The 15,699-nt window shown below is 57.0% G+C and overlaps 1 protein-coding gene across 1 annotated transcript in view; it reads right to left on the reverse strand.

Moving 5' to 3' along the window:
* CPAMD8 (C3 and PZP like alpha-2-macroglobulin domain containing 8) overlaps positions 1 to 15,699 on the reverse strand; it is a 93,961-nt gene that overhangs the window by 28,704 nt on the left and 49,558 nt on the right. Inside the window, 6 exon segments of the mRNA XM_058563435.1 lie at positions 2,069 to 2,112; positions 6,165 to 6,172; positions 6,565 to 6,689; positions 7,213 to 7,372; positions 13,079 to 13,084; positions 13,277 to 13,502. Coding sequence (XP_058419418.1) covers positions 2,069 to 2,112; positions 6,165 to 6,172; positions 6,565 to 6,689; positions 7,213 to 7,372; positions 13,079 to 13,084; positions 13,277 to 13,502 — 569 coding nt within the window.

The following is a 15,699-nucleotide window of genomic DNA, read 5'->3' on the forward strand; positions in this document are numbered from 1 at the left end:
AGAAACCATCAAACTGTTTCGAGATACCGCCAGCAGTGGCTGCACCATTTTACGTCCCCACCAGCAACGTGTGAGAGATCCAGTTTCTCCACATCCTCGTCACCTTTTGGTGTTGTCACTATTTTTTATTTTAGTCATTCTGATGGGCGTGTATTCATAACTCACTGAGTTTCAATTTGCATTTCTCTAATCATTGATGATGTCGAGCATCTTTCCATGTGCTTATTTGCCATCTGTATATCTTCTTTGATGAACTGTTTCTTTTTGCCCATTTTCTAATTGAATTGTTTGTTTTATTTATGGTTGAATTTTGAGAGCTCTTTATATACAGATCTTCCTTAACTTAACGATGGAGTTACATCAGATAAACCCATTGTAAGTTGAAAATATCATAAGTCGAAAATGCACTTAATACACCTTAACCATGCTCAGAGCACTTACATTAGCCTACAGTTGGGCAAACTCATGTAACACAAAGCCTATTTTATAACGAACTGTTAAATGTTTCATGCAATTTAGTGAACACTGTACTGAAAATGACAAACAGAATGGTTGTGGGTACAGGATGGTTGTACGTGTGTCTGTAGTTCACCCTTGTGATCACGGGGCTGATGGGAGCTGCGCTTGCTGCGCCGCCCAGCGTCATAAGAGATGATCGTACCGCATGTCGCTAGCTGGGAAAAAAACAAAACTCAAAATTCGAAGTATGGTTTCTACTGACTGTGTATCACTTTTGCACCATCGTAAAGTCGAAAAATCATAAGTGGAACCATGGTGAGTCAGGGGTCGTCTGTATTCTAGATACTAGTCTTTTGTTGGATGTGGGTTTGGAAATATTTCCTCCTCTCAATAGCATATTTTGCAGAGCAAAAGTTTTTCAGTTTGATGAAGTCTGTTTACTAATGTTCCCTTTTATGAATCATAGTTTTTGGTGTCACGTCTAAGGACTCTTTAGCTAGCCCTAGATTCCAAAGATTTTCTCCCATGTTTTCTTCCAAAAGTTTTACAGTTTTATGTGTAGGTGCATGATCCATTTTGAGTTCATTCTTGTATAAGGTGTGATTTTCAGGTGGACGTTCATGTTCATGCCAGTGGATGTCTAATTGCTCTAGCACCATTTGTTGAAGAGGCTCTCCTTCCTCCACTGAATTGCTTTTGCACCTTTATCAAAAATCATTTAAGTGTATATGTGATGTACTGCTATTTAATGAAAAAAAGGAGGAAAAAATGTCAGGAAGAAGCCTGTGTCCGGAGTGTGCTGTGGATCCAGGTACCCGTCATGCTGAACACCCTAACAACGGGGAGATGCTTCTCCTAGGGAGTCAGTAGCACCCAGGGCCTCCAGCTCAGATCCCCAGCTCCACCTCTTGGCAAAGCCCACGGGGTGAAGGCCCAGTGCCAGGCCCAGCCCAAGCCCTGAGCTGGACAGCTCCTCGGGGAGGGGCTGGACGGGGAAGCGGCAGACCTTCCACAGGCAGCCCAGGCTCACGTTCTGCCCAGCATTTCCCAGACTTCACCAAGGCAGAGGCGTGGACCGGCCCTTCTCTGGCCTCTGCGCCCACTGGGCACTCTCTTTCTGTACCGATTTCCTGTTCACAGATCATGTGCAGGTATAATGTCGATTTCAGGGGATGGAGGCAGACCCCAGATCCCACACCTTCCGGAACCCACCTTAATTCCCACATCCTCCTCTGTGCCAGGGTGCGGGGTCGCCCTCATCCCCACAGCCTTCTGCTGACGTGACTCTAAGACCTCCATTCCCCAAGCCTTGGGCTCCTCACCACAGGGCGCCAGGACAGCCTACTGCTGACAGCGGCCACTTTACTCATTAGCGCCTGCAGCCCGCAATCGTGTGCGTTCTCTTCCTACACGGCCGATGCCTGGCCGTCACTCTGGCTTATGAGTGTCCCCAGCCAGGGCATCTCAGTTCTCCAGTGTTGTGTCCTCAGCCCCCAAGGAGGGTGGGTGTCCATTTAGCAGAGGAAGAGCTGAAACAGTGCGGGGATAAGGGCTGAAGTCCTGGCCCGGCCAGGTGGCCCCTCCTGGCTGGATGGGCGCAGGGACTCACCATTGGGACAGAAGAAAGCGCTGTAGGTGTACGCATGGGGGCTCCTTCGGGCTGAAACAGAGAAGCGGAGAATTGCGTCCTGAGGGGGCAGTCGGTGCAGGGCAGCGTTTCCGAGTCTGGACTCTGCAGGGTGATGCCAACACCACAGGCGCACAGTGAAGGACCGGGCCACCTACCTCCCAGGCCCAGATGGGGAAACTGAGGCTCACTCCCCCTCCCCCAGGCTCTAGTCAAAGGAACTCACCAACCGCTCCCAGACTCCTCATGCTTCCCACAGCCCCACCCTGCCCTCCCGGCGGCCCCTTCCTCCCGGCTCCCAGCCGGCTTCTCTCTCTGGGCAGGGAACACTATGACCTGAAGGCTGCCAGGATCTGAGGCCCCATCTGACGGCCGTGAGCACTGAGAAGGGGGCGCCCGAGTCTGCCAAGGACGGGGTCTCTGTCCCACTGTCCGACACATCCCTCGTCTCCTGTCTCTTCTGCCCCTGCGCCTGCCTCTGCCCCTTCTACAACGTCCCCCAAATAACAGAAGACAGCGGCTTGTCCTCCTAAAAGAGGGAGCCCAGAATTTAACCCAATATACCTTGGGTGGTTTTGTCTGACCAGAACGGCCTCTGTGGGGCGTTTGCTTTTCCAGACTTTTTTTAGCAGCCCCCCACACTGGTAAGCTGGGGTCACCTGTCTTTAGATCAGACCTCAAAGGGTTAATGCCTGGTCGCTGCAGCCAGGTGGCTTCCTGGGGTCCCCACTGCCCCGCTGTGAGGGTCCACTTTTTGTCAACTTGAGGGAGCCACAGGATGCCCAGCCCCTGATTAACCCTTCTTTCTGGGGGCGCCTGTGAGGGCGTTTCCGGAGGAGGCCAGCATTCGAGTGGGTGGACTGAGTAAAGCAGACAGGTGGGCCTCCTCCGGTCCACCGAGGGCCTGAACAGGACAGACGGTGGAGGAGGGGAATTCTCTCCATCCACTGCCTGAGCTGGAACGTTGATCTTCTTGGCCCTCAGCGCTCCTGGTGCTCAGGCCTTTGAACTACACCCCTGGCTCTCCTGGGTCTCCAGCTTGCAGACGGCAGACTGTGGGACTTCTCAGCCTCCTTAGTCACGTGAGCCAATTCCTTATAATAAATTTCTTCCTAGAGAGATACATATATCCTCTCGGTTTTGTTTCTCTAGAGAACCTCTGACTAATTATACCCACTCTTTGCTGGGTGACCCAGGGTCCCTCACTTAACCACTCCGGGCCTCCGTTTTGTCATCTCTAGATGAGGGTGATGAAGGCACGGACCTCGCTGCAATGTGCGGTTGGGTGTCCTTCAGAGAGGGCCTGTGTCTTCTCAGTGCCACGGAGCAGTCAGCTCCTGTCACATCTTCTCATCCCTCTCCTCCCGCCCCACCCCCAGGCCCTCCATTGAGGCTGCAAAGAGGGGCCTCATCCATCCTGTGTCAGTACTGATGAGCCCAGGAGGCACCTGTCTGGACCATGTCCACTTCCTGCTATCAACCCAGGATCCTGCCCGGCGGTCTGCACCAGTGTGGTGCCTCACCCACAGCCACACCCTGATGCCCACCCTGAGCACCTTGCTGGCAATCCTTTAGCAAAACTGCCCAAAGTCGGCACCAAGAGGCCAAGGACACCTTTCTGGAAGATGCTGAGCTGCTGAAGTTTTGCTTGGGCCTCAGTACTGCCCCGATCTACCAGCTTGGCCCCTTGGTGGGAAAAGGGTTGGGGTCACCGGACGGTGCCTGGCCATTGTAAGCCCATGGTGGCTTTTGACAGCTGCACAATCGTAAAAGTGACTCATAACCCAGAAGTCCATCAACAAATGAATGGATAAACAAAATGTAGTGTATCTATACAATGGAATGTTATACAGCCATAAAAAAGGAATGAAGCTCTGACACATGCTACAATGTGGATAGACCTCAAAAACATTACGCTGAGAGAAGCCAGACACGAAAGACCACACAGTGGTTCACTTGTATGAAATGTCCAGAACAGGCAAATCCATAGAGACAGACCCTGAGCCCTTCTGCTGATCGTGAGCACGCCCCTCTGGTTCTGGCTGACCATCCAGGGCCTCCTGGACACCCCCCTCTTCCCCCTGCATAGCCTAAGAAGCAGCCAATGGGGCTGCTCACGGCTGCTGGCCCGTCTCCTCTGCCAGCTCTGCTCCCAGGGACCCTGGTGCCAGCCTCTCTTCAGCGCTCTTCTCCTCCACAATGCCCTGGCTTTCCGCTGCTCCTGGGTCCCAATCTCCTTCACCTCTGTGTTCATGCTGGCTCCTGGCAGGTTCCAGAACTGGTCCCTCCAAGACGTCACTATTACTACCTCCAGCGGGACTTTTCTGCAACCTTGCAGCATATATCAGTGCTCCATTCCTGTCTGTTCTATGGATTTGCCTGTTCTGGACACTTCTGTAAATGGGATCACACACTGTATGGCTGTCTGTGTTTGGCTTCTCTCACTCAGCATGAGGTCTCTGAGGTTCATCCACGGTGCAGCAAGTGTCAGAGCTTCAGTCCTCATCATGGCTGAGTAACACTCCATCGTATTGGGGAACTGTATCCCACTGTACCACATTCATTTATCCATTCGTCAGCTGCTGGACATTTCCTAAAACGGAAAGCATATCCCTGTTGACCATTATAAATGCCTGCATGACAACGGCTCACACGGGCCGGGCCCCTGGAGATGCTGTCCAGCACACCCTCATTTAACCATCCAGCGACTCTCGTTTGAACCCAGGGCTCTCCCTCCAGAGCCCGCTCCTGGCCGGGGAGCCAGGACTCCCATCACACTCATGGCCCTCTGGGCTCTCCCCGTGGGTCTGCATTCGTCGGCCTCCTCCTCTCCTGTGAACTTCCTGACGCATGTTGGGTGATGGAAGGCTCTCGGCCTTCCAGCAGAAGTGCAGAGGGTTGCAGCCCCCTGGGTGGGCTGGGGAGCCAGGCAGGATGGCGTTGGCCCCTCCTCTGCTGGGTACGGTGCCCGTGACCGGCCATCAGCTGCTCCCAGACCACGTGCCTCTGAGGAAAGGAATTCTGTTCTGTGCAGCTCCTCCTGGCAGGAGGCACGTAGCGTCTCGTGAGGGTTCACCGAATAACCAATGGAGCAAGCGAACCACGCCCCCGGAGCGCTCCACCCGGACGAGGCGGGAGAGGGTTCTGCTCCTTTATCAAGCCACAAGCCCGGCGCCGCATTTCATAAACCCACTTTCTAATTCATGCTTCACTTTTCGTATGGACATTTCAAGGTTTCTGCTGCCTAAACCATACCTCTGCCTCCCAGCGCTGTCTGCATGAAGCTGGACGGCAGAGGCTGCGGACGCAGGAGACTGCTGGACAGTGCGGCCGGGAGGAGAGGCTCAGGACAGCAGGCCTGGAGAGCCCCCTCTGTGCATTTAGGAATTCCTCCTGCAGACGAAGGAGGCAAGAGCTCCGGGCCTCCAGGTCGGCCTGGCCGCTCTGTAGGGCTTGCTGCCTCCTCAGGCCGTGGCGGGGGCAGGCGGCGGCCCAGGGAGCGTGCTCAGCCGAGCCGAGGGTCGCCGGGGGTCCCTGCACTTCCTGTGGCCATCCCATCCCGCTGGCTCCTGGAGACCGCAGTCCTCATCCCGCTTGTCCCAGAGGAATCCATCATGTCACGTCAACAGCGCCGCAGTGAGGACCCGTCCACCTCCGGGCGTTCTGCCCAGGGCGTGTGCGGCTCCAGGCGCTGATGGAAACCGTCAGTGGTCAGCATTGCCAGGACCACAGCCAGCAGGGGCGACAGCTGTTTGCAGCTGGGCTGCTGGAGAGGGGCAGACACTTGGGGCTGCTGTGAGGACCCTCACTGGGGCTGCTGAGCGCTCTGGGTGCAGCACCAGACAACGTCTCGCCAGCGTTCTGGGCTCTGATGCTCTGAGCAGCCCCAAAAAGACGGGCATCATCGCTATCACGCGCCCAGCATCATGAGGTATGTGCATTCTCTCCGGCCCTCTGCACGTTGTGGGGTGAGCATGAGCACCCTGTCTTACGGAACAGGGTGGAAACACCAAGACACTCACCCAGCCCCACACGTAAGTGGCATATCCTGGATTCACAGCCGGGGGGTCTACGAGACCCGGACGCCTGAGCCCCTCTGCTGCAGGCTGTGTCCTTCCTGCATGTGCATTCCAAGGACAACCTCCAAATGCTGGGTCACAGTCCCTACAATTGCCTGACAAACAGAGTCAGGAGACAGAGGCATGCTGCCTTCTGAGACGGTCAACCGGGGGCCAGCGGGCCACTTCTCTGCAGCCGTCGACCATCCCAGGCCGCTTCACCAAAGCCCACTTTGCACGGTGGAGATGCCGCGGCCCTCCAGCAGGGAAGCCCCCTCGCCTGCCCTAAGCCCTGGAGGGACCCGTGGGGGCTGCCCTGGCCTTGGCTCGGGCAGGGACCACACACTCCAGCTGGACCCCCACCTCACGGACGAGAGAATCAGGCCCTGGCCAAGTGCCGCCAGTGAGGACGCAGCTTACCTCAGCCATCACGCTGCGGCTGATGTGATTCCTCCTGACGGGGACACTCCTGTCGGCGTGATTCTCCTCCTGGTGTCTGACAGGCCTCCCATCCCGGCAGCAGCTCGTTCCTCCATAAGCCAGGGCTTTGGTTGCGGGGATCCAAGTGCTCGGTGCTTGCTCTCAGAACAGGTCCCCGCCCACGGTGGAAGCTGCCCCCGCTACCATGTCACAGGGGTGCAGACGTGCACGTGTGTGAGCATGCATGTCTGTGCATATGCTTGTGCGTGTGTCCATACCTGTGCTGCATGTTTCTGTGTGTGTTGTGTGCATGCATACATATGCATGTGTGTTTCGTGCATGCACTTGTGTGTGCATGTTTGTGTACGCGTTTGTGTGTCCGAGTATGCACACATGTGTGTGCTACGTTCGTTTGGCACCTTAGAAGCCCAACTCTCTGCAAGGTGAGGCCCCAGACCCCACCCCCCAGGACCACCTCCCCCCACCTCCTGACCATTCCCTCCGGCCTGCATCCCCGGGCTGCCATCCTGTCCTTCATGACAGTCCTGACCTCACTTTCTGCCCTACCCACCCCTTGCCCACACTTGGGGTCAGCACCTGGACCCCTTGGTGGCCTAGAGGTGGAGGATGCCAGAAGAAGCATGGGGCCCTCACCTGTGATGTTGCTGATCCCCAGGTCGCTGAAGGACAGAACCACCCAGGTAGACTCGGCCTCCCCAGGGACCATGCATGTCTTCTTGGTCAGATGGCGTCTGCCAGGATGTCCAATAAATTGGATGCCGTTAGGAACCGAGATCTTCACGTACACCTGCAGAGAGTGGCAGGCGCCCATGGTGCCTGGAATCTGTGCCCCTTACTAGCAATCCCCACCACCCACGAACACCACCCTCCTTGTCAGCCCTCTCTGAAAGCCACGGTCTCCTTGGAAAGTCCCCTTTCCATTTCTGATCACAAGAACTCCTCACCATTGTCCTGTGGGGAGCCCTCCTTCCCTCGGCCTCCCACATCCCCACAGGTCCAGCTCCCCCTCGGGACCAAGGTCAGTTCGAGGGCAGTCTCTCCTGCCACGTCCACCCTGGGTGTTGGACGGGAGGACCCACTCCCCCTGCAGGCCCTGCAGAGCACCTCCTCTGACCTCTCTCCCACCAGAGAGCCACAGCATCATAAAAGAGCTCTGTGTGCGCACACGTGTGCATATGTGCAAGCATGGCACATGCACACACATGTGCATTCAGGTACATGCGCACAATGTGTGAGTGCATGCATATGAAGCCTAGTGTCTGCGCCCATGTGTGCAAGCATGGCTGCGTACACATGTGTATGTGTGCACACTCGTGTCTCTGTATGCATGTGTGCATGCACGTGGGTGCACATGAGCCCATCTAGAACAGGCTCTTCACTCCACATCTGTATGTCCAACCAGCACATATGAAGCACGTGGTAGGTGCAGGCGCCCTGCCTGGAGCTAAAGGAAAAGAGCCGAACAAGACACGTGCGAGCACTGGGCCTCAGAGTGTCGCATGCAGGGGTCACACATGTACTCAGGTGTGAGGCGGAAGGAGGGACATGAGGAAAATCTACAGTGGCAAGTGTGACAGAGCATCTGAATCCGGCCCCAGGACAGGCCTGGCCACACCTAAGTGCAAACGGCTGGTGAAGGGTGCTTCAGGGGCTCCCACATCACTCTCAAGATGGCGTTCTTCCAGGGAGGCAAGAAGAAACTCAAGAGCCAAGTGTCAGTGAGACACGTTTTCCGGGTCCTGGGTGGAAGAACCAGCTGTCTGTGCTGAGGGGCCAGGTGGGCCTGTTTTCCTGGCGCCTCGGGGACAGGCGCAGGGCAGGGGTGCTCCTAAAATTGGAGTGTGGCCATCCCTGAACACACACACTGTCCACCAGGGCTTCCTTCTTCCAGCCCGACAAGCCAGTGGCCAGTACGTGCTTGGAGCTGAAACAGCACCTGGGGTCCTGGCTGCAGATGTGGGGGGAGCCTCCCTTGGGGGCACCCTACAGATCAGGGACAGTCTGCACTTATTCCGGCTCTTTGAAACTGTGGTCCTATCCTCCCAGCCATAAACTATACAAAGGAATAGCAAAAGACGGATCACAAAGGTACTGGGCTTTGGGGCACTGCTCCTAGATGACCACTCTGGACCTGTTGCACTTGTCCTGCTTGGCCCCCTCCAGGCCGCCCCATGGCTACTGCCTTGGTGCCCGCCGTAGCAGCTCTCCCTCAGACGAGAGCACGAGCCTCTGATCTCCCCCTTCTCTTCAGCTTTCCCACCTCTCTCCACCACCCGCTAAAGGCCAGCCAGACTGCGTCATGGGAGTCCTGGGACAGGCCAGGCTGCCTCCCACCTCTGTCACTTGTGCATGCTGTTCCCTCATCCAGGAATGCCCTTCCAGGCCCTGGTGCCGGCTCAAACATCGCCCGAAGACTCCCACATTCAGGGGAGTTGCCCCTTCTTGGGGCTTCCCTGGCTCTCTGCCGACACCCAGTTCTAACACAGCTCTGCCACCCACTTCCTGGGGGACCACGGACATGTGACAATGCATCTCTGAGCTTCCCATCCAGGAGCGATTCCATCACAGCCTCTCCTTCCACAGCTCACGCGGGCGCTTGACGCAGGTAAACCGTCAGCCCAGCGCCAGCTGCAGAGGTGCAAGCCCAAGAAAGCCAAGTCAGGGGTGTCAGAGCTCCGAGGCTGGGCACGGGGGGACCGCACGTCCTGGGCACCAGGCTCCCCTGATGCCTGCACAAGGCCTGGCACACAGCAGGGACTCGGGGGACTGCTTTTGAGTGACAGTGAATTAGGATCACCAACATTTTACACCCAGGAATTCCCTTCTGTGGCCTCTGGGTGTTTCGTTTCTATTCTGGAACCTACAGTAACCGGTTTTTTTTTCCAGTTGACATTTTCCTTTAGTTAAAGACCCAAGGAACAAGAAGGTCATCTGTGACAGTCCACTACATGTGGCTCTTGTATACAGTCCAACAAGCATCGGGAAGTCAGACGCAGAGACCAGCATGAAACTTGTGCTGTGCCAGGCGGACAGCCAAGCAGGAGGGCCTTTACTGGCCCCGAGACTGTCACCGGCATTACCCGCAACAGCTTCTTGGGCAGACACACTCTTCAGTGGCGGTATAGAATTTGCAAAGGAGAAAAGGAGTAAAGCGTTTGCTGTAAGGTCCCCTCTGAGCTGGGACTCAGCGTGCTGCTGTCCCCAGCTCCGGGCCAGGCTTGGAAATGATCCCAGCCCACAGCTGCCGTCCCTTCAAGACTCACGAGGGGCCTGGAATCTGCTCTCTCCCTCCTGCCCCAGATTAGCCTGCAAGGGTGAGTGGGCCAGGCTGAGCTCTCATGCCCAGTTTACAGATAGGGAAACTGAGGCAAAATCGCCAAGCTAAAGCCCAGAGGGTCTTCTGAGGGCAGCAAGGAGCAGATGTGCTGGGCTTACAGCTGTGTCGTGGGGGCTGCGCCACCTCCACCCAGGACCCCCACCCCCCAGCAGCCTTGGTGCCCTTCCATCCACTCTCTGGCCAGATGTCCTCATTTTTCAAGAAAAGCAGGAAATCTGTTTTTTGGGGGTGAAATCTCTTGGTTTCCATGGTGTCTTTGGTCTGGAGCTGCAGCTCACATCTTCTGTCCTCGGTGTGGAATGAGCCGTGGCCTTGGGGGTCCCCACGCACACAGGCAGGGCCAGGAGGACGTCAGCCATGTCTGCAGTGCTCGGCTCACCAGGGTGAGGCTAAGACCTGCAGTCAGACCCCTGGTCCGACCTGCAGAGAGTGGGCGTGCTCCAGTCGGCCTCCTGACCCCACACCCCGCTCATCAATCTGCCCGCAGCCTCGGCTCCCAACCCCCACCCCTGATGGCTGCCCCTAACCACGGAGCGCCGTCCTCCCCTCCCTTCCTCCACCCGCCAGCTGATATCCAGGCTGAGATGGTGCTTAAAGATTACAAAGGTGGGGGAGGACAGGGGCCCCTGGCCTCCCCAAGCTGCACCAATGCACAGGTCCCCCCAGACACCCAATCCCCATTGTGCCCCGACCTGATCTGGGGCCTCAAGGGTCCCTCCACCTTGCCTGCCATCCCTCCTCATCACCAGGGTCTGAAATCTCCCCAGACTCCAAGGTCAGCCCCAATCCCACCTCCCCGGGGTAGCTGTTGTGGGTTAAATTGCATCCCCCCAAAAGACACGTTGAAGTCCTAACCCCTGGTACCTATAAATGTGACCTTACCTGGAAATAGGGTCTCTATAGACGTCATCAAGTTACGAGGAGGTCATTAGCGTGGACCCTAATTCAATATGGCTGGGGTCCTTATAAGAGGAAATTTGGACACAGAGATATTCACAGAGGGAAGACGATGTGAAGACACACAGAGGGAAGAAGACTGTGTGGAGACGGAGGCAGAGATGGGAGCAAAGCAGCCACAAGCCAAGGAACACCAGGGATTGCCAGCAGCCGCCAGGAGAGAGGCCTGAGACAGACTCCCCCTCAGCCTCCAGAGGGAGCCAGCCCTGCCCACACCCTGGCCTTGGACTCTGGCCTCTGGAACTGGGAGGGAAGAAACGTCTATTGTTTTAAGCCACCTGGTTTGTGCTACTTTGTTACAGCAGCCACAAGAAACTGAGGCAGTAGCATTTTCCCCCTCCTCCCAGAGGGAACCGTGGCCCCCGCACGGCCCCTGCAGGTGCAGGAACCCCCACGGCAGCATCAGCCAGCTCCGCAGGATGGCCGTGGTCACTGTTCTGAGCCCTGACGCGCGCTAGCGCATTAATACTAAACGCTGGGGGCCCCCTCTCTGGCGTCTGTGGAAACGGACATGCCGTCAGGAGGAACAGCCCAGCCAAGGTCGGCGAGCTCATAAGTAGAAACCGCGATGCGGAGCCCCACACTCTTCACTTCCAGCATTTCCTGCCTCTGTGCTCGGGTCCGCACAACCTGAGCCGGCCCTGACCCACCGCCCGTTTGTGTAAGACCAGGGAGCTAAGAATGGTTTCCACATTTTCTAAATGATTGGGGGGAAATAAAAATCAAAAGAAGAATGATATTCTGTGACACATGAAAATTATATGAAATTCAACTTTCGGTGTCCAGAAATGAAGATTCATGGGCACCCAGCCACGCCCATTCACGTGTATATCGTCTACAGCTGCCTTCCCGCTACAGCGGCCCAACTGACTAGCTCCGATGGAGACCGTCCAGCCGGCAAAGACTGAATATTACTATCTGGCCACTTACAGAGAAAGTTTGCTGACCCCTGCTCCATGCCATTACGTATAATACACATCCCCCACGCTGTGCAGGCCAGGAGTCAGAGATGGGGCCTCCATCATGTCTGTCACCCCGACTCCTCCTCACCCCGTGCCCACATCCCTGCCCAGCCCCAGCTTAGATGGCTGGTGAATTAAAGCTGACCCCATCCCACCTCTGCCTCCCCGGTGTCACAGATGCTGCCCCCCACTGCCCCCCCCAGGATGACCCCATCCCACCTCTGCCTCCCCAGTGTCACAGATGCTGCTCCTCCAGGATGACCCCATCCCACCTCTGCCTCCCCGGTATCACAGATGCTGCCCCCCACTGCCCCCCCCAGGATGACCCCATCCCACCTCTGCCTCCCCAGTGTCACAGATGCTGCCCCCCCACACCCGCCCAGGATGACCCCATCCCACCTCTGCCTCCCCAGTGTCACAGATGCTGCCCCCCACACCCCCCCAGGATGACCCTATCCCACCTCTGCCTCCCCACTGTCACAGATGCTGCCCCCCACACCCCCCCAGGATGACCCCATCCCACCTCTGCCTCCCCAGTGTCACAGATGCTGCTCCTCCAGGATGACCCCATCCCACCTCTGCCTCCCCAGTGTCACAGATGCTGCTCCTCCAGGATGACCCCATCCCACCTCTGCCTCCCCGGTATCACAGATGCTGCCCCCCACTGCCCCCCCCAGGATGACCCCATCCCACCTCTGCCTCCCCAGTGTCACAGATGCTGCCCCCCCACACCCGCCCAGGATGACCCCATCCCACCTCTGCCTCCCCAGTGTCACAGATGCTGCCCCCCACACCCCCCCAGGATGACCCTATCCCACCTCTGCCTCCCCACTGTCACAGATGCTGCCCCCCACACCCCCCCAGGATGACCCTATCCCACCTCTGCCTCCCCACTGTCACAGATGCTGCCCCCCACACCCCCCCAGGATGACCCCATCCCACCTCTGCCTCCCCAGTGTCACAGATGCTGCTCCTCCAGGATGACCCCATCCCACCTCTGCCTCCCCAGTGTCACAGATGCTGCTCCTCCAGGATGACCCCATCCCACCTCTGCCTCCCCGGTATCACAGATGCTGCCCCCCACTGCCCCCCCCAGGATGACCCCATCCCACCTCTGCCTCCCCAGTGTCACAGATGCTGCCCCCCCACACCCGCCCAGGATGACCCCATCCCACCTCTGCCTCCCCAGTGTCACAGATGCTGCCCCCCACACCCCCCCAGGATGACCCTATCCCACCTCTGCCTCCCCACTGTCACAGATGCTGCACCCCACACCCCCCCAGGATGACCCCATCCTGCCCCTGCCTCCCCACTGTCACAGATGCTGCCCCCCACACCCCCCCAGGATGACCCCATCCTGCCCCTGCCTCCTGAAGCCATGGATGCTGGCCCCACCCCGGCTTAGGGAAGGCTGGCGGGGGGCAGGACCTTTGGCGCAGGTGCCCATGTAGCTGTAGACGCTGAGCGGGATCTGGGCCCGCTCCCCGCGGACCACGTGGGAGGGCAGTGTGAAGTCTACGAAGAAGGGCTTGAAGGTCTTCAGCAGCGCAGGCTCGGCGACACCCAGGCCCCACGCAGCAGACAGACCCACAGCCTCACCCACCCAGCTGGTGATGGAGTTGGGGACCTGCATGCTGAGTGTCTCCTCACCAGACGGGTCACTGCGGAGAGACAGACAACCCGTGGGCCCTTCTCCGGGACCATGCTGCGGGGCCAAGGAGGAACGGAGGACTCTGGTCGCATGGTCTTGGGGCCCGGGGAGGTGCCCCCACAGCTTGGAAATAAGCATTTAAGGCATCACAGAATGTGTGACAGGACAAAGCCATCCATCGGCCCTGACTGGCCGTAACCAGAAACATGACCGGCTCTCAGGACTGCGGACACAGGAGGACAACAAAAAACATGGGTTCAGAGATGCAAACTGTGGCAGTGCGCGTTCCACCCAGTTTAGGGGAGAGAGACGCTGAATTGAGAAGTGACCGGTCACTTAGGGCATGTTCATGTCTCCCAGAAAGGTATGTCCAAGTCCTCACCCCCGGTACCTATGAAAGTGACCTTAATTGGAAACAAGGCCTTTGCAGATGTAATTAGTTAAGATGAGATCACACTGGAGTGGGGTGTGCTGTAGTCCAATGACGGGTGTCCTAACAAGAAGAGGGATATTCAGACACAGAGGGAAGACGGCCGTGTGAAGACAGAGGCAGAGATGGGAGCCATGTGGCCACAAGCCGAGGAGGCCTGGAGCCCCTGGAAACTGGAAGAAGTGAGAAAGCCTCCTCCCCTAGAGCCTTTGGAGGGAGCGCAGCCTTGCCCACACCTTGATCTCAGACTTCTGGCCTCCAGAACCGTGAGAGAATAAATGTCTATTGTTTCAGGCCCCCCATTTGTGGTCATTTGTTACAGCAGCCACAGGACACTCAGACAGTACCAAAAAGAAAAGAATATAAAATGTCTCATCAATAATTTTTTACGTTGATTACATGTTGAAACAACAACATTTTGAATATATATTGGGTTAAATAAAATATATGATTTAAAGGAACTTCACCTGTTTCTTGTTATCCTTTACAGCGTGGCACTGGGAAATCTGAAATCACGTACGCGGCTCACGGTATGTTTCTATTGGACAGCGCAGCGCAAGATGCACGCAAGGCTCCCCCTGCCTCCAGCCAATGACACAACTGTCACTCCAGGCTGGCTCTGGGGGACAAACTCTGTGGTCTCTCTTGTATTTCCAGGACGTCCTTTTGAGATTTGTCTTAGGATTTGGTGCAAGTGTCGTTGTTGGAGAATAAAACCTACAACCTGAGAAGCCCCAGACATGAAGCCCAGATCACCCCTGGCCTGGCAGGGTGCCTGGCTGTTCCTCACCCACCTGCCGGCCTCTGTCCACTTCCCAGGAGCCTGACCCCATCGGGCCTCAACCCGCCCGGCCAGACACCTAGGCTGCAGCATGCGGTGACCCCACTTCCCAGGAGCTGGCCCCGTCGGGCCCTGCACGACCTGCAGCATCTACCGTCGCCTCCACGAGGGCCACATGCTGTCACCCCTGTGACAACTCAAACTCAGCTTCTTCCCATTTGGCAGAATTTTCACCAGCTTTCTAGGGTCACAGCTGTTTTGTGCACATCAGGTGTCACCCGCTCAACCCCCAGGGGGACATCCACACTTCCTGGCTTGGCATCCTTGGCCCACTGACTCCTGAGGAGCCTGGCTCCCTGTTAAGAACCTAGGTGGTATTTTTCAGGCCTGATCACAACTACCAAGGCTTCAGCCGGCAGGCCTCACGGGCGAAGCTGCGGCCCCCCACACCGGACTAGGGCACAGCCTGTACACTGCAGTCTCTGAAGAGAGTTGCAGTCAAGGACTCAGGGCCCCTGGCCAGCAGGCTCTTTGCACATTTGCACTCCTAGCTCCGCCCCCCCCCCGACCGCCTCCATCCCCAGGTCTCCTTATCAAGACATTTCTCCCTAATTTTGCTCAGCACCCAGGACTTTCCCACTCCAAGTCCTCTCCCCTTCTGTCCCCCTAACCTCAGGGTCCACAAAACTACTGGAGCGTTTTGTTCAGGGCTGGCTCGATAGTATGACCCCCATGTCTGTGCTGATACAACTGCCAGGTGGGCTGTTCCACGGGGAAACAGAACGGGGGAGTTGGGCTTGCACTGGTTTAGCCTCTTGCTTATACGTCACAGTAAGTGATGAAAGGCTTCACCATTACTTTCACTGTGGCTTCCTGTTGTTGCTTTAATCAGCCACTCTGACACCTGACAGCCCAGTTCCCTCTCTCTCTCCAGCTCAGCTGGAAGCTGAGCAGCTCTCTCCTGACAGCTCCAAACTATCGCATGTCCGTGCATCT

This window comes from Diceros bicornis, chromosome 20 (genome assembly GCF_020826845.1).
Source record: "Diceros bicornis minor isolate mBicDic1 chromosome 20, mDicBic1.mat.cur, whole genome shotgun sequence".
NCBI classification, from domain to species: domain Eukaryota; kingdom Metazoa; phylum Chordata; class Mammalia; order Perissodactyla; family Rhinocerotidae; genus Diceros; species Diceros bicornis.